Below are 25,814 nucleotides of genomic sequence, written 5' to 3' on the forward strand. Positions count from 1 at the left end.
TCAGCCATGGGCACTTGCCAGTAGCCTGAGCGCAAATCCAGTGATGAGAAATATTCGGCTCCTTGGAGGCAGTCCAGGGCGTCGTCGATGCGGGGTATGGGATAAACATCCTTTCGCGTAATCTTGTTTAGGCGGTGGTAGTCGACGCAAAATCTTATTTAACCGTCTTTTTTCCGCACCAGCACAACAGGAGAGGCCCAGGGACTGTTCGATTCCTGAATCACGCCACGTTTCATCATGTCATCGACGTTGTCGCTAATAACGCGGCGTTCAGCCTGCGATACCCGGAAGGAACGCTGTCGCAGGGGAGCATGATGACCGGTGTCAATACGATGAGTCACTGCAGACGTGCGCCCCAATAATGGCTGGCCAACGTCGAAAGAGGCATGAAGCGTTCAAGCAGTTGAACAACCTTAGTGCGCTGGACTGGCGTAAGCGCGTTATCGATGCTACGCTGGAGGATGTCTTGGACAGGGGAGGTTGTAGCCGTGGTGGAGGTGACGGCATTTATCGTCAATGGTGTCTTTTCGCACGTTGCATCCAAAGGGAAGAGGGCCTCAAAACTGTCTAAGTGTCCAACACATTCGCCGCGTAACAGAGTTGCCGAGCAAGGAAAGGGATTGCACGCGTAGACCACACCAGCACCATGCACGATGGTAACGACGGCAAATGGGTGTATGAGGTTCCGTCGGCGTGCACAGTCTTCAGACAGTGTAAACAGGGCGGTCAAATCACAAACTGAGTCGGAGGAAACGGACACCAGGGTGGCAGAGAATGGGTAAATGATAGCGTCAGCAGCGACAACCAATTTAGGCACCGGGCTCGGGACGTCGACGACTGTGGTACTGAAAGGAGACAAAGTGAGTCGAGCTCCAGCGCAGTCAACGAGTGCATCATGTGTAGAAAGGAAGTCCCAACCGAGGATCACGTCATAGGACGCATCTGGTAGGACAACGAATTCCACAATGTAGAATGCGTCGTTGGTAAAAAGACTTGCCGTGCACGCCGCCACATACTTAACGAGCTGCGAGCACGTTAATAAACGGGTGTCGTCACTTTCTTCAGTTTGCTGCACAAAAGTTAACTTAAAACATAAACGGCAGCTCCTGTGTCGACAAGAGCGTTCGTCGCGACACCATCAATAATAACCGCGATCTCGTTCGGAGGCGAAAGATGAGACCTTGAAATTTTCGAAGAGGGCGCAGTTCGTGCCTCAGGAACTGTGGCTTTTAGTTTTCCTCTTCCGTGGTGTTGGTACGGTGGAGCATAGGAGAAATGGAGCGGCGCAAGGGAGGAGGAGGAGGAGATCAAAGTGAGGGGGAACTGGCACGGCGCGAATAAGCTCCCGATGAGTCGGCGGATACAGGGTATGCTGGCTGCTGTGGCATGTAGTCGAGGTTGGGGATGTAATAATTGGCGTAAACATTGCGCTGACGACGACAGTGACGCGCAACATGGCCAGGAATGTCGCAGGCGTAGCAGATGGGCCTGTTGTCTGGAGTGCACCGAGGGTTGTGAGGTGGTCCGGGAGGCGAGAGAACTGGGCGTATTGAGTGAACAAGGCGTGGTGGTGAGTAGAAGTTGGTGACTGGGGCGGATGGTGTTGACGACGGTAGAGCATTGGAACGGGTAACAGCCTCAGCATAGGTGAGAGGCGCTGCAGGCTGCGTTGGTGGTACAGGAGGTGGAACCGCCTCAGCAACTTGAACTTGAATGACACAATGGAGCGAGTGATCCAGTGCCATGGGACTCTCGGTGACAGACGTAACAAGAGAGCTGACGAGCCACTTCCTCACGGATGTATTGCTTAATTTGCGGCAGTAAGGTGGAATATTCAGCGCCAGTACTTTTAGCTTCCCAAGATGAGAGTTACACTGTGTGAATTCCGGCGCGACGGATAGAAAGGCGCTCTTTGTGCACCTCGTCAAAACTGTGGCACAGTTCAGTGACTTGTGCTACTGTCTGAGGGAACTTGGCTACCAACATATGAAATGCATCGTCATCTATGCCTTTCAGTATGTGCCTTATTTTGTCATACTCCACCATACATGCATTCACGTGCTTACACAGATCGATGACGTCCCCAATATAACTCGTAAACGTCTCACCGTTACTTTGGGCTCTGGCACGGAGGCGATGTTCCAGGTGGTCTAAATTTCCGGAGCCCTCCACTACGGCGTCTCTCATAATCATAGAGTGGTTTTGGGACGTTAAACCCCACATATCAATCAATCATCAACGGAGGCGATGTTCGGCGCGAAGCTTGCGCAATCCAGGCCGACCGAAGAACGAAGCGATGATTTGCTTGAATGCCGACCAGGTGGTGAACTCGGCTTCATTGTTGTAGTCCCATAGCTTCGCCACATCGGTCAGATAGAAGCTGACGCGCGTCATTTTAGCAGGGTCATCCCATTTGTTCGGACCGTTAGCACGCTCAAACTGTACCAGCCAGTCTTCGACGTCAAGTTCGTCGGTGCCGCTAAACATCGGAGGGTCATGTTGACGAAGCGTCCCAGCACAGATGACCGTAAATGGTGCTTGGGAAGGAGCGGCGTCCTTGGCCATTCCGGGGGCAGATAGTAAAGTATGATTGCGGAGCTCCAGGACGAAAAGGAGAACGACCCATCAGCGCTCCACCAAATGTAACAAGCGTGTTTTTCGGGGGAGTTTCAGCAAGAAACTCGCCAGGGCAAGCAAGACAGCTGCAGCACAGGAAACAAGAGGCCGAGAGCGCTTTGCTTTGCTTTACTTTGTTATCCCAGATACATGGCACGTACCCACTTTGGGGGATTGGCCAAAAATGCAACGTAGAGACTGGTAAATGCTTTTTTAGGTAAGCTATGAAATTTTAAACCTAAAATAATGAAATGAATTTTTTTGATTTTTAATATTTATTACTTTTATAACAACTTTTAACAGTCTGTTAGCCCAAGTAAACTTTTCGTTCATGTAGAAAACAGACGAAAAAAAATAGAGCAGCCCCTTTCTTTTTTTTCCCCAAAACCCCACTGCCGCGCGATTCATGGCCGATAACCCGTGGTCGCTTGAGCCATTTCTCTTGGGTTCAACCAACCTACCAATTTTGTTCTCATTATTTGCTACCAGTACTCTGTTCTCTCTTTTATTTGTTGTCTTGTTCCGATAAATTTCGAAACCGATGTAACCGTCTTCTACACTGATCTTATTGTGCGAACATGTTTCTTGACAATGAGCTGAACGTAGTGCCAACCATCTATTTCACACTTTTCCCTTGAGCAAGACAAATATTACATTTCTAAGTTTCAACGACGCACGAATTAAATAACATTATTTATCGGACGCGCTTCTAATAATTATTATCATGCTCTCATTTCAATAATTCGATTTCATTTTACTATTTCTCAATAATACGAGCTGCCTAGATGTATAACCTAATCATGGCTTTTCGCAATGAAGAGGTAGTCATCATCAGCCCCGGCATTATCATTATCATCGTTCGGATGAATTACATTAGGTTATAGCCACAGGGAGGTTTGCTCTGCCGTGTGTGCGTACATAATGGCAACAAGAAGGTTACCTTGTTAGCCTATTGTTATTATTATTTCCGGCTACGAGACTACCTGAATGTCTGACTCATAACTAACTCACTTGATGATCCTGCCGCCTGGTTCTCTTTGTGGGTGAGTGTCAGCAAAGCTAAAGGCTCATCACCACCATCATCATCATCACCATCATCTAGTCTCGAGACTGATCTAACCGTTTCGTGGTGAATCACACTCGATCTCTTCAAACCGCCGTTAGTCTCTTGATAGCTCTTCTGCAATTTGAACAGGTGAGTGAGTTTTCTGCATGTTGTTCCCAAACTGATTGGTGTGGACATTTGAAAAGCCGTGCGAATCTGTTACTTGGTAAAGGATGCGATATCTTAACTGAGACCACCTTGGGAATAACGGATCACTAAAATCCTCTTTCTGAAATGAAGCAAGCAGCAGGCCTGCAGCCTGTGTTATTAATTGACAAGACAGTTTGAACGAACCACCTTGTTTCAAGAGAACTGCGGGCAATTATAGACATTACTGGCAAGAACTGCGTCGTCTCATACTTGTCGCGGAAGGGTTGTATCTAAGCCCCACATTCTACGACCAGTCACACGCACGTCCGTTATTGCGGCGGCCACTGCTCCGTGTTTGTGTGGTTGACTGCTATGTAAACAGCATCTGTCACGCGAGCTGCTTCATCTCCTTGAAAGTCGAGACCGCCAAACTTCGTGGAGCCTGACTTACTTATTTTAAGCTACGTACAAAATTATTCTTGAACTACGCCACGTTTATTCATACAAAAACATGAACATTACTGTCTGAAACTGATTGTGAATGAACTGCGCCCGTACCAGATCTCCCTCGGGAAAAAAACATGGCAGGCAAAGCTGTGGATGTCCACTGACGCCGCTGTGATGTGGTATGCGACAAAATTGAGTGAGCGTTTTGGAAGTAGCATACACAAAAGAAGAAACAATACTTTGATAATCTAGATGCAGATGTACCTTATCTGCACCTTCTAATCAGAGATACATTATCTTTACTTATGATTCCTTCTGATACCATGAAAGTTCTAAAAAAACTTAGACAAAAAAAACAATGCCATTGCTAGCGAGCACTACAGCCATTGGTTACCCTATTAGTCTATGTGCTGCCAATGTGCAAGTATGACAGACTTAACAAAGTAGAATTTGTGCAAATTCACGTAGACAACTAGCCATTGTCATTCCTAGTTCTATAACATTCATGGAAAGTAGCAGGCGTTCAGCACAATGAGACATTAATGTCAGTTATATACAACTTTATGCTTCAGCGCAATCAACATGGCGGATGGTGTTCCCGTGGCCCTACCTCGGACGATGAGCCTACCAGTGATGACCCAGGAAAACGTCAACCAGGTTCCACCCCCGACCTACCCATCTGAATACTCCTCAGGTAACAAAATTGCCCCAGCATTCGGTCTTCTCTCGAGTTCCAAGTTAAGCACAAAAACCGTACTCCTGATGTGAACAACCATGTTCAACTGGTTCAACTGCCAGTATGTTAAGTGGGAAGCACTTAAGGTGCCCTTGACGTCATATCGAGATTTGATTGACTGATTGATTGATTGATTGATTGATTGATTGATTGATTGATTGATTGATATGTGGGGTTTGACGTCCCCAAACCACCATATGATTATGAGAGACGCCATACAGAAGGGTTCCGAAAATTTTGACCACCTGGGGTTCTTTAACGTGCACCCAAATCTGAGTATACAGGCCTACAGCATTTCCGCCTCCATCGAAAATGCAGCCACCGCAGTCGGGATTTGATCCCGCGACCGGCGGGTCAGGAGTCGAGTACTTTAGCTGCTACACCACCGCGGCGGGGCTACGTCGTATCGTGTCATACCACGTCATCTGCGGTCATTTCATTTCATTTATTGATACTGTCAGCTCTTTGCGTGCTATTACAGGAGTGAAGTTGACTCATATCAAACAGGAATGTGCATAAGAGAAACATAAAAAAAGAACATTCACTACTGGAACAAATCATTTCAGAGTACATACAACAAATATATCATAATGGCTAAGCACATAGTTTACAGAGAAGTTAGTGAAGAATAAGAAAAGAGAGCATCACTGCCGAAATACACATCATATTTTGCGCATAATGAAACACATAATAAATATCGTAGCGTAGTTACAAAGCACAGTCACCTTATGTCATGTGTCGCTTTGCGTCACGCAGAGAAAAAAAACATACGAGAAAGACATAAGGATGAGGTGAGGATGAGAAGGAGGGAAAAGAGGGTGGAGAGGGCAAAACAAAGCGTAAGGTAGTAACAGAAGTGAGGGCGCCGGCAAGTGGAGTGAGGTCAGCGGGAACAAAAAGGAGAGGCGAGAGGGTGCCTCCACCTCACAAATGCTTTCTCTACCCAGTCGTTGACACCGCGCAAGCAGCACGTTTAGAGCGCTAACGTCACCGTTTGGCACGCTAGCATCAATGACGGGCTGGCAAATCACGGCTCTGCACTCACGTTGAGTCCAGCTGCATACATTTTAACGCAATAGCGCTAAAGAGCTTCTTTCTCTATAATCGTTGGTTGTGGCGGAAAAATGATCATCTCCTCTCTGAGAAATAAACTTAGAAAAATGCCCGCGGGGTCCAATAACGCCATTGCGCTTTACTTTTAAAGGCGGGGATCTAGCGTTCTCCAATTTTTCTGTTCTGCCTACAAACTGGTTAGTGTTCAACGTGAACTTTATGACAATAATTCAGGGGTAATATGTGTTATATAACTTGCGCCACCTTTGTCCCTCCTTGTTTTTTTCTTGCAGGAAGCAAGGACGATGCGCTGTAAGTACACATAATTATTTGTTTCTCATTTGGTATTAATAAAAAAACACAGACTTGATGGAAATGGACAGAAAATGGGTGTACAAGTTCGCTTAGAGAGACGCAACGTCTGCTTATCTTTTAAGAAACGTCAACATATAGTAAAAAATTGGACAAAAAAAGGAAAGAAAACGACCGAATAACACAAGTGTAAACACGATTGTCTATAAACTGAGTGTAAAGGTATGAACAAATTGGTTTTATTAGTTAGAAGGGCTTGATCGACCCGGTATCATGGAGCAGGGTATCTTCCAGGGAACAGGCCATCATCCAGGGCAGTGCACTGAAGCCCAATATGTCCAGATTCCTCGGTAAGCAGGACTCACTGCCTGAAATCTGCGAGCTCTCACAGGAGCCACAATACGCGTAGAACAGACTGTTTACACGTCCTCCACTGTGTAATCATTCATGCACAAATAGAGAGGCAATTTTTAGCTTACATAAGGCACCTCTGATACCAGGCAATCCATGACCATGATTGCCAAGAAGGGAACAATCAGTTTGGCACATGATGGTTTGGGCACTGCTTTAGAAATTGGCGGACGATTAGCAGGCGAGTGTTCTCAAACAGGTATGAAATGTCTTGGCACTTGCAGTCATTTGTGAGAACAACCTGAAGCGAGTTCCCCCCTTATTCACACTTCAGGGTTTAGCGTTAATGAAACGCCATCATTTGGTGGCACTTATCTTAGCAGCCTCATCAATATCATGATGTCTCGCGATATTAACGTCATCATGGAGCTGTTCCGTTCACTTTGTATATTCTCTCATGCAGAGATGCTGGCCCGAGAGGTGCAACAGTGCTGATTGCAGTACTAATCGTCCTCGGTATCATCGCCATGTCGGTGATGGTGATCATGTTAGCCAGTGGTAAGGAGCCATCGAGCTTTTTCAAAATCAGTGCTTAACCATGCCAGAAAAATAAGCATGGCATAGCATGTTATACATACCCTTCCACGTTACTTTGCAAGAACATCAAGGCCGATTCGGCATCCCTTAGTTTTTGCTTCCATTTGTGTTCAATTTCGCTCGAAACACTGTTAACTCACACATATTATAACTCACACACTCGCTGAACGTATGCGGTGGGATAAAAATGCCGCGTTCCGACACTTGCACTTGTCTCTGCGCGACGGTAGGTGTGCGTATGTCCGCTGTGTTGGTCCGAAGCCATCATGAATTGTTAGAAAGACACATCTAATCTACCCGTGAGAGACGATTGCCTTCTCGGCAAACAAGGCTACTGACCTAGACTTTATAGTTACACCCTACAAATAGTCTGCCATCTCCGTGGGCAACCACTACAGGGTAAGGGGGGCAGGACGTTTCCGCCACGCGCGTCTCCTGTCAAACAAAAGAAAGTCACTGTTGCTCTGAAGAGTCGAAGATGTGAATTCAATAGCAACACTTTGCAATGTTTGTACCAGGTAAGGAAAGCAGAAAACCACTTCATAATCTGTACTGGCGTAGCCTGAGCAAACATATACCGTCGGAACACTCAACGCGTCCCCCATTCTGTTCATTTCTTTAATGCGAATCAAGCGCTTATAACACCGAGGTTTGAGAGGTATGAGACCTTCGCCTGGTATGGCTAATATTTTTCGCGATATGTTCACTGCGTCCGGCCTCTAAAATACGCTGTACCCCACCGAACTGCGTATAGATTGTCAAAATGCTTACTGGATATTTCGGAGCAGGTGGATCCCGTGAGTTTCATCCGAACTTTAGTCGCTATCTTCGGGAACTCTTTAACTTTCACGTGCAGCATGAAGTCTTATAGACTTTGTAATTTATACAGAACCTCGTGAAGCCACCGACGCCAACTGCGAAAATGCACAGAGCATCCATACGATTGCTGTCGCATTCATAAAACACGGCCACAACTATCAACTTCAAATGCAGCAACGGCCACAAGCGTTACCAACTCAAGATTGTCATTGGGCAAGCCGAACAACTTGATTGCGCGTGAGAAATCCTCCCGCACGCATTCTTAGAAATCTTGAAATCATCAACGTAGAACCCTAAAATTACGAGAATGGCTTCAGCTTGACTGAATAAGTGCTGCTCAATTCTCAGGATCGAAATACAGCGACCAGACAACCTTGAGAGGCGAGGAGCCCGAGATCTCTAAAGACAAGAGGGGGGCGAATGCCCTGACGATCTTCGTGCCTGAATTCAGGTTTCCAAGTACGGCACCCCCACTCACGACAAAACCTACCACCAAGGCAACCACCGAGGAAAAGATCACTGAAGCGAACACCGAAAAGGACACCGAAACGCCATTTACCGAAGAGATAACTGGCGTGCGCACGAGGCCGAGGAGCACTACCACGGAACTGCCAACAACGCCGGCAAAGAGTGAGTACATCAACTATAAACAAAGTCATCTACCTGCATACAAACTGCAATACAAAACAATTGTGAAGCTCGCTATAGCCATTAAACCAGTGATTACAGTGCATTTATTGATATTTGGGGTTTAACATCTCAAAAACACCATATGATTATGAGAGACGCCATAGCGGAGGGCTCCGCAAATTTTGACCACCAGGAGTTTATAACGTGCAGTATTTCAGTGAAATTTTCGTGATACGAATGTCACGGGATTGCTGGAAGTATTCGTATCATCAAACATTTGTATCACCATAAAATATGAAAAGTTAGCACGCGACAAAAGACAGCTGGCGCACGTTTTCAATCATTGTTTCCTAGAGCCACAGCAACGTCACAACCAGCTCTAAATGATTGCTAGGGAAGTTTTTTACACATCAAAGATTGTACTTGCACTCGTAAATATACGTAGCGTGCATGTATTTGATACAGGAACAGTCAGTAGCCCCTTTCTGATCTTGGTAACTTCTCCACATAACACAAAAGTACCGCGGCTTAAGAGACCTCAGGCGCAGTTCACAAGCGATTGATAAGAAGGCGTGATTAGAACCGTCCTCTTTGTTATTTTCTATTATGGTGGTATTGGAGACGTGCTTCGGTCACGCCCGAACAATACAAAGTTGGCAACTATGTGCATTCTTAAAAATCATGCACGTTGAAGGTATGAGGCCTAGCGCCTTCACCAACGTCACCTTCATCGTTGGGCCTCGTTCGCCTTTCAGAGGATGTCTGATGCGTGAATACAGAACTTGTACCGACGTGTAACAACGTACCAAGGTGTAAATAAACATAGCACAACATAACACATTACAGAGCAAAAACGTCACAGCTTTGCTGCAAAGGTGAAGCAGTGAACGCGATAGCAACAAATTGTGAAGTCACGCGCAGACTGGCAAGAAGATCAAAACCTACCCTGCGTTCTCGAAAATCATGCATGTTGAAGGCATGAGGCCTCGCTCCTTCACCAATGTCACCTTCATCGCTGGGCCTCATCCGCATTTCAGAGGATGTATGATGCATGAGTACGGAGCTTGTACCAACGTGTAACAACGTACCAACGTGTAAACACAGCACAACATAGCAACACGTTTTATAACGAAAACGTCACAGCTTTGCAGCATAGGTGAAGCGATGAACGCGATAGCAACAAATTGTAAGGTCACGCGCAGAATGGCAAGCAGATCGAAACGTGCCCCGCGTTTCTCACGCACAAATGACGCACGAAACTTAATCACAGGTACATATGAACGCGAATAAGCATTTCAGTGGCTACTTCGCTGAGCCTGAAAAGCACGCTCTTTTCGTTAACTGAGAATGTGCAACGATTGCAGCGACGTTTGTGCGCCCGGTAGCTACAGCAGAATCGTTCGGGTGAAATCCCAAGGCCAGCCAAAACGTACGATCCTGCCTACCGCGAGATAAGGGCACGCGAGCGAGCGTCCATCCCCTCCCCTCCGCGGGGACAAAGTACGCGTAGGGGATGAGAGAGCGCGCCGCCACGTCATGACGATGTGGCGAAGCAGACTAATTGCGCCACCTTGCTGGTAATGCTGAAAACGCGATTGTTCCTCCTGAGATGCCTGTCAACGCCTTGGAGCAAGGAAACATTATTCTCCCCTCGAAATTCATACGAGCTGCGATCGTGCCAACGAGGTTTCAGTGTATTCTGAAGCACATCTTGGGAACAAGATGAGGAATTATTGTATATCTTATATATGAGGCAAAGCACGAGCCCTTAATGAAAAGGATAATACAGGAAATGATATTACATCGTGAAGCGCATTATAGCGTTCGCTAATAGTCGGCAATGCTGACCGCCAATGTGTGGTTTCAACTCATGGGTAAACGCCTCCACATGCGTTTTTTCGTCAAATATTGGAACAGTTTTTGGCAATATCTGTCATTTCTGTTGATGCGGTCCTGATTTCGCAGTTACTACTACATATTACATTCGCCTTCCTGTGAAGGCTGCTGACTAAATTTCTCAAAATATGGCTTGAATGTGGCACAACATGTCTTCTCTGAATTTCCCTTTTTGTGCATCAGACATTTACATTTATTGCGTCGGCTCGTACACTCATCGCGTGCGCGATCAGCGAGACATCGCTCGAAGACAGGTCGTCACGATTGGCTGTCGAAAGTAGGAGAGTAAAAAATTCAGGAAATGTAAAGAGGTATCTATCTTGACAATAAAACGCAAAGATATTAATACCATCGGTAATTTTATGTCCCCAAACCATGATATTATGAGCAGAGACGCCGTAGTGGAACACTCGGGAAATTTTGACCTCTATGGTCCTCTTTACCGTGCACTGATATCGCACAGTACACGGGCATTTTTCGTTTCCTCTTCACCGAACTACGACCGCCACGATCAAGCCCGCGTCCGTCGAGATCAGCAGCTGAGCATCTTGGCCACTGGTCTACTATGGCGGACATAAAATGCAGTAACAGTGCCGTAAGAAGTATTTATACTATTTTCAGCATCGCAAAATATTTTGCAGCACATGCTTTATGTTCGTACACAAGTGCCGTAACTAGCTGATCCATGGAATTCTTATTATTAATTCCAGAATGCACAAAGATAAATGGCCATTCCTAAACTTATAGTTCGCCGATGTGACTGTACGTCGGATAGTTTTGATTGATTGATTGATATGTGGAGTTTAACGTCTCAAAACCACCATATGAAATATGAGAGGCAAAGTAGTGGAGAGCTCCGGAAATTTCCACCACCTGGGGTCCCTTAATTTGCGCCCAAATCTGAGCACATGGGCCTACAGCATTTTCGCTTCCATCGAAAATGCAGCAGCCGCAGACGGAATTTGATCCCGCGACCTGCGGGTCAGCAGCCGAGTACCTTAGCCACTAGACCACCATGGCGCGGCTGTATGCCTCATTTACAGTAGTTGTGATAACTCTTTGCTCTAGTATAGACATGCTGCATACTGGTGCAATTGTGGTTTGTCCTTCATAGATTATTTTTTATTAAGTGGAATAGGTTATGGCACTGTTCGCATAGGCGATATGCACCACATCACCTGATTCTATTTATTGATTGATTGATTATTTGATCGATTGATCAAATGATCAATTGCTCAATTGATTGATCAATTGATCAATTGCTCGATTGATTGATTAATCGATTGATTGCTCGATTGATTGATTGCTCGATTGATCGATTGATTGCTCGATTGATTGATTGCTCGATTGATTGATTGATTGACTGACTGATTGATTGATTGATTGATTGATTGATTGATTGATTGATTGATTGATTGATTGATTGATTGATTGGTTGATTGATGTGTAGGGTTTAACGTCCCAAAACCACCATATGAGTATGAGAGACGCCGTAGCGAACGGCTCCAGAAATTTCGAACACCTGGGGTCCTTTAACGTGCCCCCAAATCTGAGCACACAGGCCTATAACATTTCCACCTCCATCGGAAATGCAGCCGCCACAGCTGGGACGCGATTCCGCGACCTGCGGGTCAGCAGCCGAGTACCTTAGGCACTAGACCACCACGGCGGGGCCACCACATCTCCTACCTACGTCGTTTCATTTGTACACTAAAAAGGCAACTATTAGTGACGTCATCACAAGTGACCAAATGAGTTAGAGGGAAACATAAGTTGATCTGAATTCAGCATTTCGACAAAGATTCTTCGTTGGGATAGACTACCACAATGGGGAAGAGACAACGTTCGCTAAGCTCTAAACTGGAAAAGATTCAAACTTCAATTACACGTAGTGTTACAACTTACGCGATGCCCCATCGATATTGCTGTTATCGTTGCTTTGGTGTTACTTCATCACAATATTTTCGAAGTAGTGACATATCTTTGCTGAACATTGCGTGCTCAGAGGTTAGGAGTTTTTAATGGTTCTGGGCAATTGCTTTTAGTGGTCATGGCTTGCGAGTATAGGAATACTAAAGTGAAACAATTAATCAGAATATATTCAAGAACTGCTCTCTCAGGACTCTAACATCGCAAATTTGAATCAAAATTTCATCAAGAGAAGGAAACCTAAGCTTAAGTTTTGTTTTTAAACTTTGCTCCGCAATCTCGGTGTGTGGTGTTACCGTTATAAAAGTACCTGTTTCAAATTTCAGCCCAGTATTTAATGAAATGTAATGAACTTTGGTGCGTTAGTTTTGTGGTCACCTTAGACAAACCTGGTTCTCTGATGGCTCCACCAGATCAAGAAGTAGCTTCAATTGATCGCTCCAGCCATGTACCACTACAGTAATCTGGCCACTTCCTTTGTTTGTTTGTTTGTTTGTTTGTTCGTTCATTCGTTTGTTTGTTTGTTCTTGCTCTATTTAGTGTTTCCTTCAAGCTTTGTTTGCGGGCTTCTTTTGTTATGAACTCACGCAGAAGACACATGGGCTGGCTTGATCTGCACGATCGGAACCAAATTGAGTGGACCAGAAGTAGTCCCAGATGACAGGCTTTGCGATTACCTTTTCTACGACTCGGTGTACAAGAAAGGCCCCACGCCATTCGACCCCAACAATCTGGATCCCGCCTTGAAGATCTTTCTGGACAGTGTCTCAGATTACAAGTTCACCGAGTTTGGCATTGGCTTTGCATACAAGTAAGCGTACGATCGTATACTTGTTTTCTCAGTCAATACTCAGTCAGTTGGCTAATATTATTGCACGAGTTATTTGAACCAGGTAATGTGTATCTCCCGTTGTGGGTGATATTTATGTAACTTTGATCAACAACAGTTATCCGGACACACAGGCAACGCTGTCCAGGCACCGTGTTTTTATTTATATGATTACCTGCAGCGCCACGAGGGCATTATTGCAGGGGGGTAACACGATTAATTGCTAGAAAAGAACTGATCAGCTTGGCAGTCGGTCGAAAGTCGACATAAAACGCGGTCTGTGACCCTCGACTCTCTTGTACTAGACCACGTTGCATGCGGTAATGTCGTAAGAAGTTAAAAAATATTGCTGCCGACTTTTTTTAGCATACGTCATATCGATATATTCAAAATATTGACAAATATTAACATCTGGCATGCTACGTGTCACAGCCTTAATAAGCTAATGAAGCTCGTCATCTAGGAAGGCTCCAGTGATTGTGAGCATCTGCTGTGCACAGAATCGCACAGTAGATGGTGCTGTACAATATCATCTTCATTCGGAATTGTGACCATCTTTGGTGGGATAAAAGCCGCGAACTTCGTAGCAGTAATCAAGCGCCTTAACAATGACGCCACCACGGCGGACCCATAGGTCGCCTACCCGCCGCGGTGGTCTAGTGGCTAAGATACTCGGCTGCTGACCCGCATGTCACAGGTTTGAATTCCGGCTGCAGCGGCTGCATTTCCGAAAGAGGCGGAAATGCTGCAAGCCCATGTGCTCAGTTTTGGGTGCACGTTAAAGAACCCCAGGTGGTCCAAATTTCTGGAGCCCTCCAATACGGCATTTCTCATAATCATATAGTGGTTTTGGAACGTTAAACCTCACATATCAATTTTTACATAAGTCTCCTAACGAGCCGTGCTTGTCAGCAAGAAATGAAACGAAAAAATATTTTACGCTTTGCTCTATATATTAAAAAATGCCCTTTCTCTAGGAATTGGTGTAACACTAAAGTGAAACGTATCCTTGCAGAGGTAGTTGAGCATTTATTTTGCACTGTTTTGCCAGGAAATAATGTTATGGAAACAGATTGCAATGACACGCGAAAAACGAGAAGCAGCTCGGTACTTGCAGCGCACGCCTCAAGCAGAAAGCACGCATGAAATGAGCATACAAAGGACGATCGCGGAAAAATGACTGTCACAGCTCGACACTTAAAGCACGCTGCTCAAACAGAAAAATAAAAGACGCATTAAATGAACAAAGAAGTATACACGGGACGAGCGCGAACAACTGGCGCAATTCTTACTCATTCGTGTGTGAGCAGCGCGCTTTTTTCGTAAATGCGGGCGCGGCAGCGAGCGAAGTGACCTTCATGCCCTTTTCGAGTTTTACAACTTCAAAGCAAACTTGTGGTGCAAGCACAAAAGGTACAAAGCGACCAAATCTTGACAACAGCAGGCTCACGAGTGGGCCATCACGCTAGAGAACATTGATATGCACGTTCACTACGCCAAGGGAACGCTCGCGCCCATAGCGACGCGCGGGTGGTGCAGCACGACGACCTTTAAAGCGCGCGCACAAAACACAACCTCACTTCCTCGTTTTTTTCAGACGATAGTCTTTTTCTTCGCAATTCGTCAGTATACGCATACAACGTCATATCCGTGACGGAAATACGTCAGCGGAGCCGTTGTGAACCAACTCCGGCAAAGAACACTTTTGTGATACAAAGCACTGATATTTAATATTTTAGTTAAAAATAAGTTCCATAGGTCCCCCACTGAAAACCCCACCCACAGTTAGTGACCCCTGTTTTGCGATGGGGCGTGTCACGTCACGTCGTTCACGGAACGTAGTCGTTATCGGCAACCAAATGAGCTGCCTTCCTAAATTTGGCAAATGTTGTAAACGTGATGCTCCTGTACCCAGCGGCATTATTTCAGCCTCTTGAAATCGTTTAAAGTTTTAATGACAAACTGAAAAACCTGAAGTGACTCCAATGCATGCGTCATGGTCCACGGAACAAAATTGTTCTCGGAATGCAGCCGCTCACGTGACATGCAGTTTGCCATATAGCGACTTGAACGAATGCTAGTGTTGCCTGTTTTGAATATTTTCATCGTGATGGTAAAAATATTCGATTATTTATGAACTGCTCACCCAAAATGACTAAAATTGTACCAGCTTGTTTGTGACCGCACACAGAATAACTATGACGTCATCAAACCGAAATCAACGACTACCGAACTTTATGCATCGTTCATGCTGCTACCGCCGACGCAGACAATCAATTTCATGTTTGATATGTCATATAAGACCTTCAGCCTAAAACTAGTAAACTAAACTTAATAAATTAACGTTTTGAACTGCGCTGAACTGGGCGACAAACTTCGAATTCCTGCAGGCACATCCAACAGCTGAAATCAGAACTCTCCACGAAGGATAGTGCGGTGCCCTTGGTGCTGAAACACTTCTTCGACAAAAGCATTTGCCACTTTGGCATACTAGACACTCCGTCAGACGGCTTGGACAAATCATCGCTGCAAGCAATGCTGGAAAGCATGGAGGTGCGTCTATTTCCTTAAAAGAATTTGTACCAAAGTTTTTGATCTTGCCGCTTTGAAATTGAGCGCGAATACTCTTGGCACAAAACTTATACATGACAAATCAGAATTTTTCAATCATACCAGTTTCGAAATTGCGTTCCAAAACGCGAACACGCAATTGTCTGATCCTGAGGGAATCAGTAGACAATCGCGCCATCTGCGAGTGGCAACGCAAAACACAAAATAATGCGTTTACGTTAGGTTAGGCTTGGTTACGTTATAGTTGGTGCTCTGCTCGACAGGACGCGACACTCTTCACACTCCCGCCATCTGGGCCAACGGCGTTTCCAGATTTTTACACATGAAGCCTATGCCGAGTTCACAACTCTTATGATTGAATACGTGGGGCACAAACGAGATGCCTATTTCGACGTGTCCGATGTTTTTTTTTTACGGTGACTACACTGTTAATATAGTTCGGACGACAGGGATGTCTCCGCGCTTTATTTTTCGCCAATGATAAAAATGACAATGAAACGAATGATTACATAGGATACATTATAGGTTTAAAGTGTCAGGTAGCCATTAACATAAATGAGTAAAAATAAATGTGGACTTTTAAAAGAAGTTACCTTGGACAGGCCCCAAACCTACAGCCTTGACACTACGCGTACTTAGGCCTACAAGCGGAGGTGATCTCCCGTCAATCTTATGGGGTGCGATCCAACGAAGTGCAATTCATTGGAGTGCAATCCATCAATCGGAGTGCAATGCGATGCAAGTGTTATCCAGAATTCATCCTATCCATGACGGCGAGTGACTAACACACTTTCTACTCAAAAAGTTCTTTGAATAACAACTATTTTTGTATATAGTTACTACACTAAGGTAGCAAGCTACTAATAAATAAAATAATTCCTTGTGCTTGCCTTTGATTCAGTCTCTCTTGGTGGCGTTACGGTGTATACAAAAATATGAAACAAGCCCTTGAGATATTCTCCTTGCAACGTTCACATGTCATTTGAAATATGGCGTCATGTGCATTGTCACTTCAGAACTACATGCACGCTTGAAATTCAGTACGGGGAGGGGTCACCACACTCTCTTTCTTCAAATCCGGAAGTTCAAAAATTGTGAAAAGCACTTTTGGGTTCTCCCGATTTAAAGTTGTAACGTTGTGTCATTCAAAAGCTAACACGAAATTATGTCTTCCAGTCAGCAGTGCGTGCGAAAACATCGCAAGGGCACCCAGAGAATGGAACCTCTTGATGCATATCTCGTAGACAGTCACATCAAGCTATGGTGACAGGCAATGGTATTTTATTGATAGAGCAGGCCGAATAATAAACTTCAGAGTAAACGATCGGTGCTTTCCTCTCGTTAAGCATGAATCAACGAAAACATTCACGTGAGAAGTTTAGTTTTTTCATTGCCTCTGTGATGGACACACCTTCGACCAAGCGACGACGTCATTTGATAGCATCCTCACATGACGTCAGGGTAACGTCACGTGAAAACGTTAATTTTTTATTGCCTTTGTGATCGGCACGCTTTCGGTTGAATGACAACGTCATTTGACGACATCACCTGACGTCATGCTAACGTCACGTGGAAACGTTATATTCCTCTATCGCCTCCGGGATCAGCACACCTTCGGCAGAGTGACGACGTCCGATTTGATGACACCACGTGGCGTCATGGTAACGTGACCTGGAAACGCTTGCCTTTACTGTAGTGCACACTTTCGTAGTTTATACGAAATTTTAACACAAACCCGAGCTCTAGATTCAGCAACACTCACCAGAGAGAGAGAGAAAAAAAACTTTATTTGCTCATACCGCGGAGCATTTCAAATGGTTGGGCTCCTAATCCAGGGCTCCGCTGACCCTAGCCATCATCTCTACCCGTTGAACCAGCCAGCGCTGATCAGCAGTGGCCGAGCTAGAAAGCAGTACCTCCCATTGTTCCTCTTTGTTGTTCATGTTGTGGTGTTCTTCATTGTGATGTGTACATTTCCACGTGATGTGAAACAGAGTTGGTGTATATTCACCACTTTGTTGGTTTTTTTATGCAGTTGGTCGATGGCTTTGTGCGAAAAAAAGTAGCAGGGCCCAGCAAATGCCGAACCGTTGTCGCCGTACCAACTCCAGACGCCAACTTGGAAAACATGTACATCGACTTATTCCCGTAAGTTACGCGTTATGAGGGGCTGAATACAAAGCGCGAAAGACGCATAGCTGTGAACAGTCATGACCGACTTGAAATTATTTCGGGGAATAATTGTGCAAAACTACATCCTTAAACCAATGGTCGAAAAGTAGTGTACTAGGACAATAATGGATGATCATAAATTTTACAAGATTAGATGGTCATGAATTTCGAAAGAAATAGGTTTCGGAGACCTTCACTATACAAGAAATGGTACCAAAGGCCTAAGCGTGTCTGACTTTTCTCTCTTCGTTTGTTTCATTATTTCAATTCCCGCCAAAAGCGAAACTGTCCTGCTTGGTTGAATGACGAGAGGACGTGCCTAAGCGCAGTTTTAATCGTGCGTAAAGACTTTCATTTCGGCGCAGCTTCCGAGTTGGGACTGAGAGCAGCATATTTGGTGCTTGGCGTCGTACAACGGTAAAAGTGCCTGACTTATTATGCACCTAGGATTTCACCATCTTATTCTCTGGGTGGCATTCATTTTTTTTTCTATAAAAACATAATTCCGAAACTGAAACTGCCCTGAATTTTATGGGAGCGTTGTTTACGCTCAAATATCTCTGTTTCAAAAAAATAGTAGGGGAAATGTGGCCCTTATTCATTTGGAGGTCAACTACAGCTGAGCTAAATAAAACAAACTGGTTAGCCATGTAGGGGCCGTGATAATCAACATGGCTGCGTTCAATGTGTTTATTTGATGTCCTACTTCTCTTACCATGTTGTTGTTTCAAATTCGCTTTTTTTTTGTGGGTTCGCACGTACCCACAGACATCATGTCGCTTAACAAGGCTTAAATACAAAGAGGCCAAATTTTCTCCCGTTTCTATCCCCTCGTGTTCATATTCCGAGTTTTGACCTACAATGTAATGTCCTTTCGCTCCAGGACTAGATATATGAAATATATAGTTGACAGCTCAATTGAAAACTTTTCGCAGCAATCTATTCCTTGACGGAGAAGCAGTGGAACTAAAAAGGTGCGCCACAGAACGAGTTATAAAAGAGAAGAGCTGAAGCATTTCTGGAGACGTTCTTTAGAAGCCAAGAACTACAAAACGCTGGCAAGAGTTACCTCTCCTGGTTATTGCTATTATGCTCGTGCCTCCAAGGACGGCACCGATATCAACGTTAGGATGCTTTTTTCTCGTCAAATATGACTTTATTGTTTATTCGTTATTGTTTACAGTCTTATTAAAAGGCGTTCTAAGCACAGATGAAATGTTACCCTCTATTGGCACCAAAGCCAAATTGTAGTAGCAATACCAACGGTGACAGTTTATGTAGGTTATAGCCGCAATGTACATCGAAGGTGTTTTCATGTCATGAACATCTAGGTGAAAAGTGTTGCAGAAGGTCTGACCGTTATGTTAGTAGTGAAAAACCGCGTTTTCATCTAATACGGTTAACGATACTCAACTCTTTTAGAAAAAAAACACGCCACATCTATCTATCTATCTATCTATCTATCTTTCTATCTATCTATCTATCTATCTATCTATCTATCTATCTATCTATGTTAAACGGACCACATGTAAAGACACAGTCGCTATAGTATCATTTTACATCAAGACTAATAAAAGAAAAAGTAATAAACTTTGGTTATGTCCTGTTCGTACAGATTACAGCAGCCATAATATCGCTCACTTGCTTCCTTACGTGCTTCTCACCCTTCGTACGCTTGAGCAGGAAAATATTCACACCGAGCGTCGTGGTCATGTTAAGTCACTACGTGGAGGGTGACAACACCTTCCAAGACTGCAGGGTGGTGCCACCAACTATGCTGACAAGGCCTGACTCACTTACTACCAACAGCAACTACAAGTTTGACCTGGTGAGAAAACAGGCTTTTTTTATTCTTTACTGTCCATTAGCCACATAAAGAATACCACATACGGATTATATAAAAAAAATCCCAGCATATCCATGGAGTTAATGATGATCAGTGGGGCGAAGCGTCTATCCATCCGTCCGTGTTTCCGTCCATCCGTTAGTTCTTGCCTCTGTCCGTCCGCGCGACCATCCGTGCGTCCATCCATGCGTCCTTCTATCTGTCCATCCGTCCATCTGTCCGTCCATCTGCAAGTCTGTCTTTCCGTCCATCCGTGCGTCCATCTAGCGAACACTCCAAGTACCGCCATCTCGCATCTCGCATCCCCTGTTGCTCATATCCTCTCCGTGCATCAGTCCATCGGTCCGTCCGTCCATCTGCTAATCTATCTGTCCATCCGTCCGTGCACCCAACTAGTGAACACTCCAACTACCATCATCTCGCATCTCTCATCCCGGTGGCTACGTACGACAACGACAGAAGATGGACAGACCCACGCCTTAAGGAGGCAACGTGGTTGCTTGGGGAAGTTTTAGGCAGCTCTTAACATTTAAGAGCTTCCCCCTAAATGCTAGGATGAAAGCCGCCTCTTCGTCAGGTACGAATTGGATCCAGCACTTCTTAAAGAGAAGTTATTTTTGCAGGTTCTATGACCATACGAAATGATATGACAAAGAGCTACAGCGTAGTGGGTGGCTTTGGATTCAAATTTTGGCCATGTGAAGTGCTTTAACCGACCGCTATATATAATACACACCGCAGGCTTCTAGCATTTCAATTTCGTCGAGAAGTGCCCACCACCGCCGGGATTCGATCCCGCAACCTTTAGTTTCAAACTCGAGCACCATGACCACTACATCATCTTGGTGTTTACAGTAGTACCTGGTTGTCATAACAAATCACAGTTAAACTTTCACATATTAATTCATGTAAACCAATCAGACTATACTCTGCTGCACGAACCTAAGATGATGGGTCAAAACACTGATAAATAATTAAATGGTTACAGAGGGGTTCGGGGATAGGGTTGGCACCATATTGACCTCCTCTCCGCAAGTAGTAGGTGTAACCCCTATTCTCGAGCTCCATTTCTCACTCGCATATGTAGAAAACGAAGCAAAATCAGTATGTTGCACGCGATAATCGTGCGAGACAATGAACAACGAGCATGCCACTGCTCGACAGAGCAGGGTGGGTGACGATCCACAATATATATACCTCTCGTATATTGACCAATCAAGAGCTTATTTCATCCAGACGTCACGTGAGCATTCTGCCGACGTGACAAAATGTGCCGCAAAGACGCGAAAGGCCAGGAAAGTATAACGCGCTGGTTTTTGGTATTTCAAGGTGCTGTTGAAGGGTGTTTTCAGGAAACACGTGAATGTTCTCGTTGGAAAGTCGTGGCACCCAAAGGAAAGCAATGTGTTTCTTCAAGGACAGTCGTGAATGCGGAAAGTTGGGGGATATGTGAATAAATGAACGAACACACCCTTTGTTTATTCAAGTGTATGGTGCCCCCAAAGACGCTTGCGAACGCGCGAGAGAAAGAAAGGAGATACTTGTGATGTGAACTGAGAATCAAGGCAAAAAAAACAATAGAAAAGACAAGGTAGCATTCCCTATCATGTCTTGCCCGTTTTCGCCTCATTCACAGTTCGCTTCGCAAGTCAGTTGTTCAGGTATACACCGACTCGTCTGTCGTAATATGCTGAATGAAAACACCATGTCACTGTTTTTTAACGTCTGCGTGCCAGAGAATGCCATAGCTCCAGAAATTTCCAGGCCTCATAGAAGCATAAAAACATCTGCTAGGTAGATTATATGCACTTTTTTATCTCAATTTTAGTTCTGAAAATTTCGCTTCCTAATACGTCAACATTAATACCATTTTTATGAGCCCCGTATTACTTCAAGTGGAGTATGCTTAACAATACGGAGCGATAAATTTCAAGCTCGCACCCCGACAAGGTCAGGAAAAAACCGTGTGGCACAGTCACTGACCTTGAGCACTTTATCGAGACACGCCCAGTGGAATGAATGAACTCGCACGTGACCAAAGTCGATCACAGCGGTGGAGGCAAAGTACGACACAATCTTTAAGAGCGCAGACAACAAAATCCTTTGGAAGGAGTGATCGATGGCTTTGGTAAATTTATCGCCTCAACTGCCCATTTTTCGGACTTGATTGCTTTCAATATTGCCTATTGACCGGAAAGGTCAATATTTTTGCTTTAGCATCGAAAGTGTTGAAAGAATAGCGCCTGGGTCGCACGTGCTTTTTTTCCGTCTTCGTCTGGTTACGCGCTTATTATTTATTGGTCACGGGACACCAACACGCCAAACGTGCCTCTGTTGTGTTCTGAACAATGTTATAAAGTAGAGTGACGACGATTCACGTCTTACAAAACGCAGAACAGTGCGGCCGGGTCCATCGAGAAGATGATTGCGCGAGGCATGGACGCAACCTGGGCTATTTCGGTCACCATAAAAGGCAGGCTGACCAAACTCAAAGCCGGACAACCAGTGGATTTTCTGTCCCAGTGTGAGCATGACCCAAGCGCGGAATCTTTCGGAAAATTCACTGAAGTGAGTTCTTGACTAAGCTTTCAAGCCTAAATATGTAGACAAGACTTACCCATGTATTCGCAAACGCTCCTCCACTCGACTTTCACCCTTCACTTGACAGAGTTGAGCACTGCGTCACCGCTCGGCTGAAAATCACGCTGCGCTACTCAAGAGTAACTGAAGACTATTGCTGATATGCAGTGACTTGCCGTGCCTATAGATGGCGCTCCTATCAGCTTTCTCAAGCGAAGGCGAAGCGTCGAGTGAAGGGAGGTTCTTGAATACGGGAGTAAATATGTAGACAGTGTGCGGGCGCATGAGGCAGTATTATGTGCCTCTGCACACCTGTACTCTGTAACACTGCATGTCTGCGCATAAGCTTGACTGTGTCCTTCACACACTTTCACCCTCCTCACATTAGGCCTGCCTGGATCCCAGTTTCACCTACGAAACGCAGTCTCAATCGGGACTTGAGGGCGCACTGTACTACAACAAAGTGGATGGCCGGATACTGTCCTTCGACAACCACACCAACTTTGTCAAAAAGGTAGGCACGGAATGCTGCTTCTCAATGTTTTACTGTCGACGTAGCTGAGCGTTATTTAAAACTGGTTCATTGTGTACATTAGAAAAGAGAACAGAGCCGGGACTAAATCAACAATAGGTTTAATCAGGCACGACGAAAAAATTTATTGTTGTGCGGAAGAGAAATAGAAAACCACTATTTGATACAAGATTTCTTCACAAACATCATCAAAACGATCAATTCGCGAACATAACCCAACTGAGGCAACTCGATATGTTCATTTGTTCTCAGATGGCGCACTCTAAGGCTGACTCTCGCATACTATTCCATTTTTCTGGGAATCTGTGCTAACCATAGTTCGCCAAACCCTCTCATGAGTTACTCGCACTCAGATCGAACCAATTGTCTGAATGATTCCGGGTGAGTAATATTTTAGGAGGCTTCGACCCGCGTCAGAGCAGTTGAGAAAATTTTTGTGTGTGTGTCCAAGTGAGCCAGCCCCGTTGAGGAGAATTTCGGTGTGTGTGTACGAGTGATTCATTCATTCACAAAGCTTTATTTGTGTCCTGAAGCCCGGTCTTTGCAGACCGAGGCGGGCCGCGTCCATGTCGGTACCGTCAGGCCGAGCCATGTGGCGTCATCGTGGACCTTCTGGACTGCCCGTAGTTGGTCTTGATAAGGCGCGCTTCGCACCATCGTCTGCCAGTAAAGCCATTGTCCTTCGGGGTCGGCGAGAGTCGCGGGACAGCCCGCCAGCACGTGTCTGATCCCAATGATGCCATCGCACGCGTCACACTTGTCTTGAATTTCACTGTCAGGGAGAATTTTACGTAGAAAATACGGAGTGGGGGTAAGTTCCGGTTTGCGGTAAACGTAGCGTGACTGCTTGAACCCTGTTCAATTTTGCGTGTGGCAGTGGGAATTGCCTACGCCCTAAGTATGGCTACGCAAACATTGTCAACCAGTAGCAACTTCTACACCTTTACACTTTCGTGTTATTTGGAAACACTGTACTATGAAATGATAAGGGCAGCAATTTGTGCAGTAATGTACATTCGTGTTCAGAGATTTGAACAAGGCAGAAGCTGAGAGCAGGAATGAAAGATTTCGGAAACGAAAAAATTATTGAAACACGGGTGTCGCTGGAGCCACAGTATGGAAAAGTGCTGTTTCATCAAGGTAGCTTCTACAGTTGCCGCCTCCGAGAATACAACACCACGGGTTGAGACGTTGTCATAGCACCACCAAAACATCGCGTTTAAATATTTTTTCGTGGCCAAGAAAGTATGACATGCTGGGTGGGAAATTTACGGCGCCTTCTTTAGTTGCTACCTATACGTGAGGCATTCATTTTTTTTAAAAAAACCTCGACAATTACGTGTTTTATTTGACATCTTACAAACTTATTTATCAATTTAAAATTTATGTAGCGACTATCAACCATGCTACTAATATGAGGCTCAGTTTATCTCTGAAGTCGTTATTTTTTTTCGAGTAACTGTGCGAACTTTTTTCTCTCGACAATTCTATTGTGACGATTCAGTGCCTCTAGCGGCCGCATATATTGCTGTGGCACTACGAGCATATTTGTATAATTTCAGCTTTTAGTTCTAAATACACGCTCTCGTCATGATTCGCTTCGATGACAACGACCAAAAAAGGTATTTTGCACAAAAAAGCTGTCTTTCACTGCCTCAGTAGTATGCAGAAACCACGCAAAATTATGTCACAACAATATAGGTTTTTTATGGCAAGCCATGCTGTAATTTTCAACCACGATCTTTTATTTACTCAGCTCTGCAAGCTTAGGGCGCTGCACCTGTCCTTTGCCTACGGCATCGCTGGGTACGACGTGGACTACGACGACTACAACGCTATCTGCCGATCTGTGAGCGTGTTCAAGCCTTTCACCATGGTTTTCACTCTGACGCTCTTGCGGGACTACGTCCGGGCGGTATTCAATGATGCGAGTGAATACACGGACTGTCTGGATCAAGCCGAGGCCACTTGAATATGCACGTCGGACCACCACTGAATGCTCGGTTCCTTTTGATGCTGCCTTTGGGAATACGAGTAAATTTTCGCAGCTTCCTCGACGAGAATGTTTCTCTTACCATAATTATTTTTCCTTGCTCATGAAACATTTCGGACGGAACTTCTTGTCTTTTCACTTGTGCATTCATAATTCGTTGATACATGCTGTCAGAAGCGAGCAAGTCACTGATCACTCACACTAACTTCGTGGACGGATTGAACCGAGTAATGCTTTGTTAACGAAAATGAAGGAAATAAACAGCGGTGTATCAATGAATGATTTAAGAAATACAAGTCCAGGTGCCCATGTTGTCTTGCACCCAAAATGCAATCACATGAGTACAATAAATATGAAGCCGTACACACGTACAATTATTGTGGGACAAAAATAAAAAACGGAGGTTAGCCGCAGACACAACAGGGGGCACAATAGCCAGCGAAATTCTATTACTTCAATTAAATGCGTATATAGACAAACGAAATGGCGTAAATAAGACAAAATGAGATGTTTTGCCGATAACACGGTTACACCCTGCAACCCTGGCATTGGGCATGCGATAATCCATCTACTGACCTATGCCACCTGCGCTATATCTGTTGTTTCCGCATTTATATTCATGAAAGTGTCAACAAGCGCCACACGTTTATGGGCGAAAAACGTGGAAAATTCTCCTTTTCTGAAGATGGTGTTCTGATGCACGCGGTCTT

The 25,814-nt window shown here is 44.9% G+C and overlaps 1 protein-coding gene across 1 annotated transcript; it reads left to right on the forward strand.

Moving 5' to 3' along the window:
• The first annotated feature begins 3,720 nt into the window (after nt 1-3,720).
• LOC142766843 (uncharacterized) lies at nt 3,721-25,168 on the forward strand. Its single transcript, XM_075868067.1, has 12 exons — nt 3,721-3,811; nt 4,831-4,952; nt 6,341-6,359; nt 7,174-7,268; nt 8,475-8,756; nt 13,173-13,392; nt 15,801-15,963; nt 18,017-18,129; nt 19,837-19,981; nt 22,394-22,567; nt 22,968-23,093; nt 24,868-25,168. The coding sequence occupies exons 2-12, from the start codon at nt 4,841-4,843 to the stop codon at nt 25,081-25,083; spliced, it is 1,665 nt and encodes a 554-aa protein (XP_075724182.1). The 5' UTR covers nt 3,721-3,811; nt 4,831-4,840; the 3' UTR covers nt 25,084-25,168.
• Nucleotides 25,169-25,814: the final 646 nt, after the last annotated feature.

Source organism: Rhipicephalus microplus, chromosome 7 (genome assembly GCF_043290135.1).
Source record: "Rhipicephalus microplus isolate Deutch F79 chromosome 7, USDA_Rmic, whole genome shotgun sequence".
NCBI lineage: Eukaryota > Metazoa > Arthropoda > Arachnida > Ixodida > Ixodidae > Rhipicephalus > Rhipicephalus microplus.

What these genes read in the sequence shown, in the direction of transcription:
- LOC142766843 (XM_075868067.1), top strand. Translation starts at nt 4,841, where the DNA reads ATGGCGGATGGTGTTCCCGTGGCCCTACCTCGGACGATGAGCCTACCA. An exon ending in ATGTACATCGACTTATTCCC is followed by an intron (nt 18,130 to 19,836) that starts GTAAGTTACGCG and finishes ACGCTTGAGCAG; the next exon opens with GAAAATATTCACACCGAGCG. An exon ending in ACACCAACTTTGTCAAAAAG is followed by an intron (nt 23,094 to 24,867) that starts GTAGGCACGGAA and finishes TTATTTACTCAG; the next exon opens with CTCTGCAAGCTTAGGGCGCT.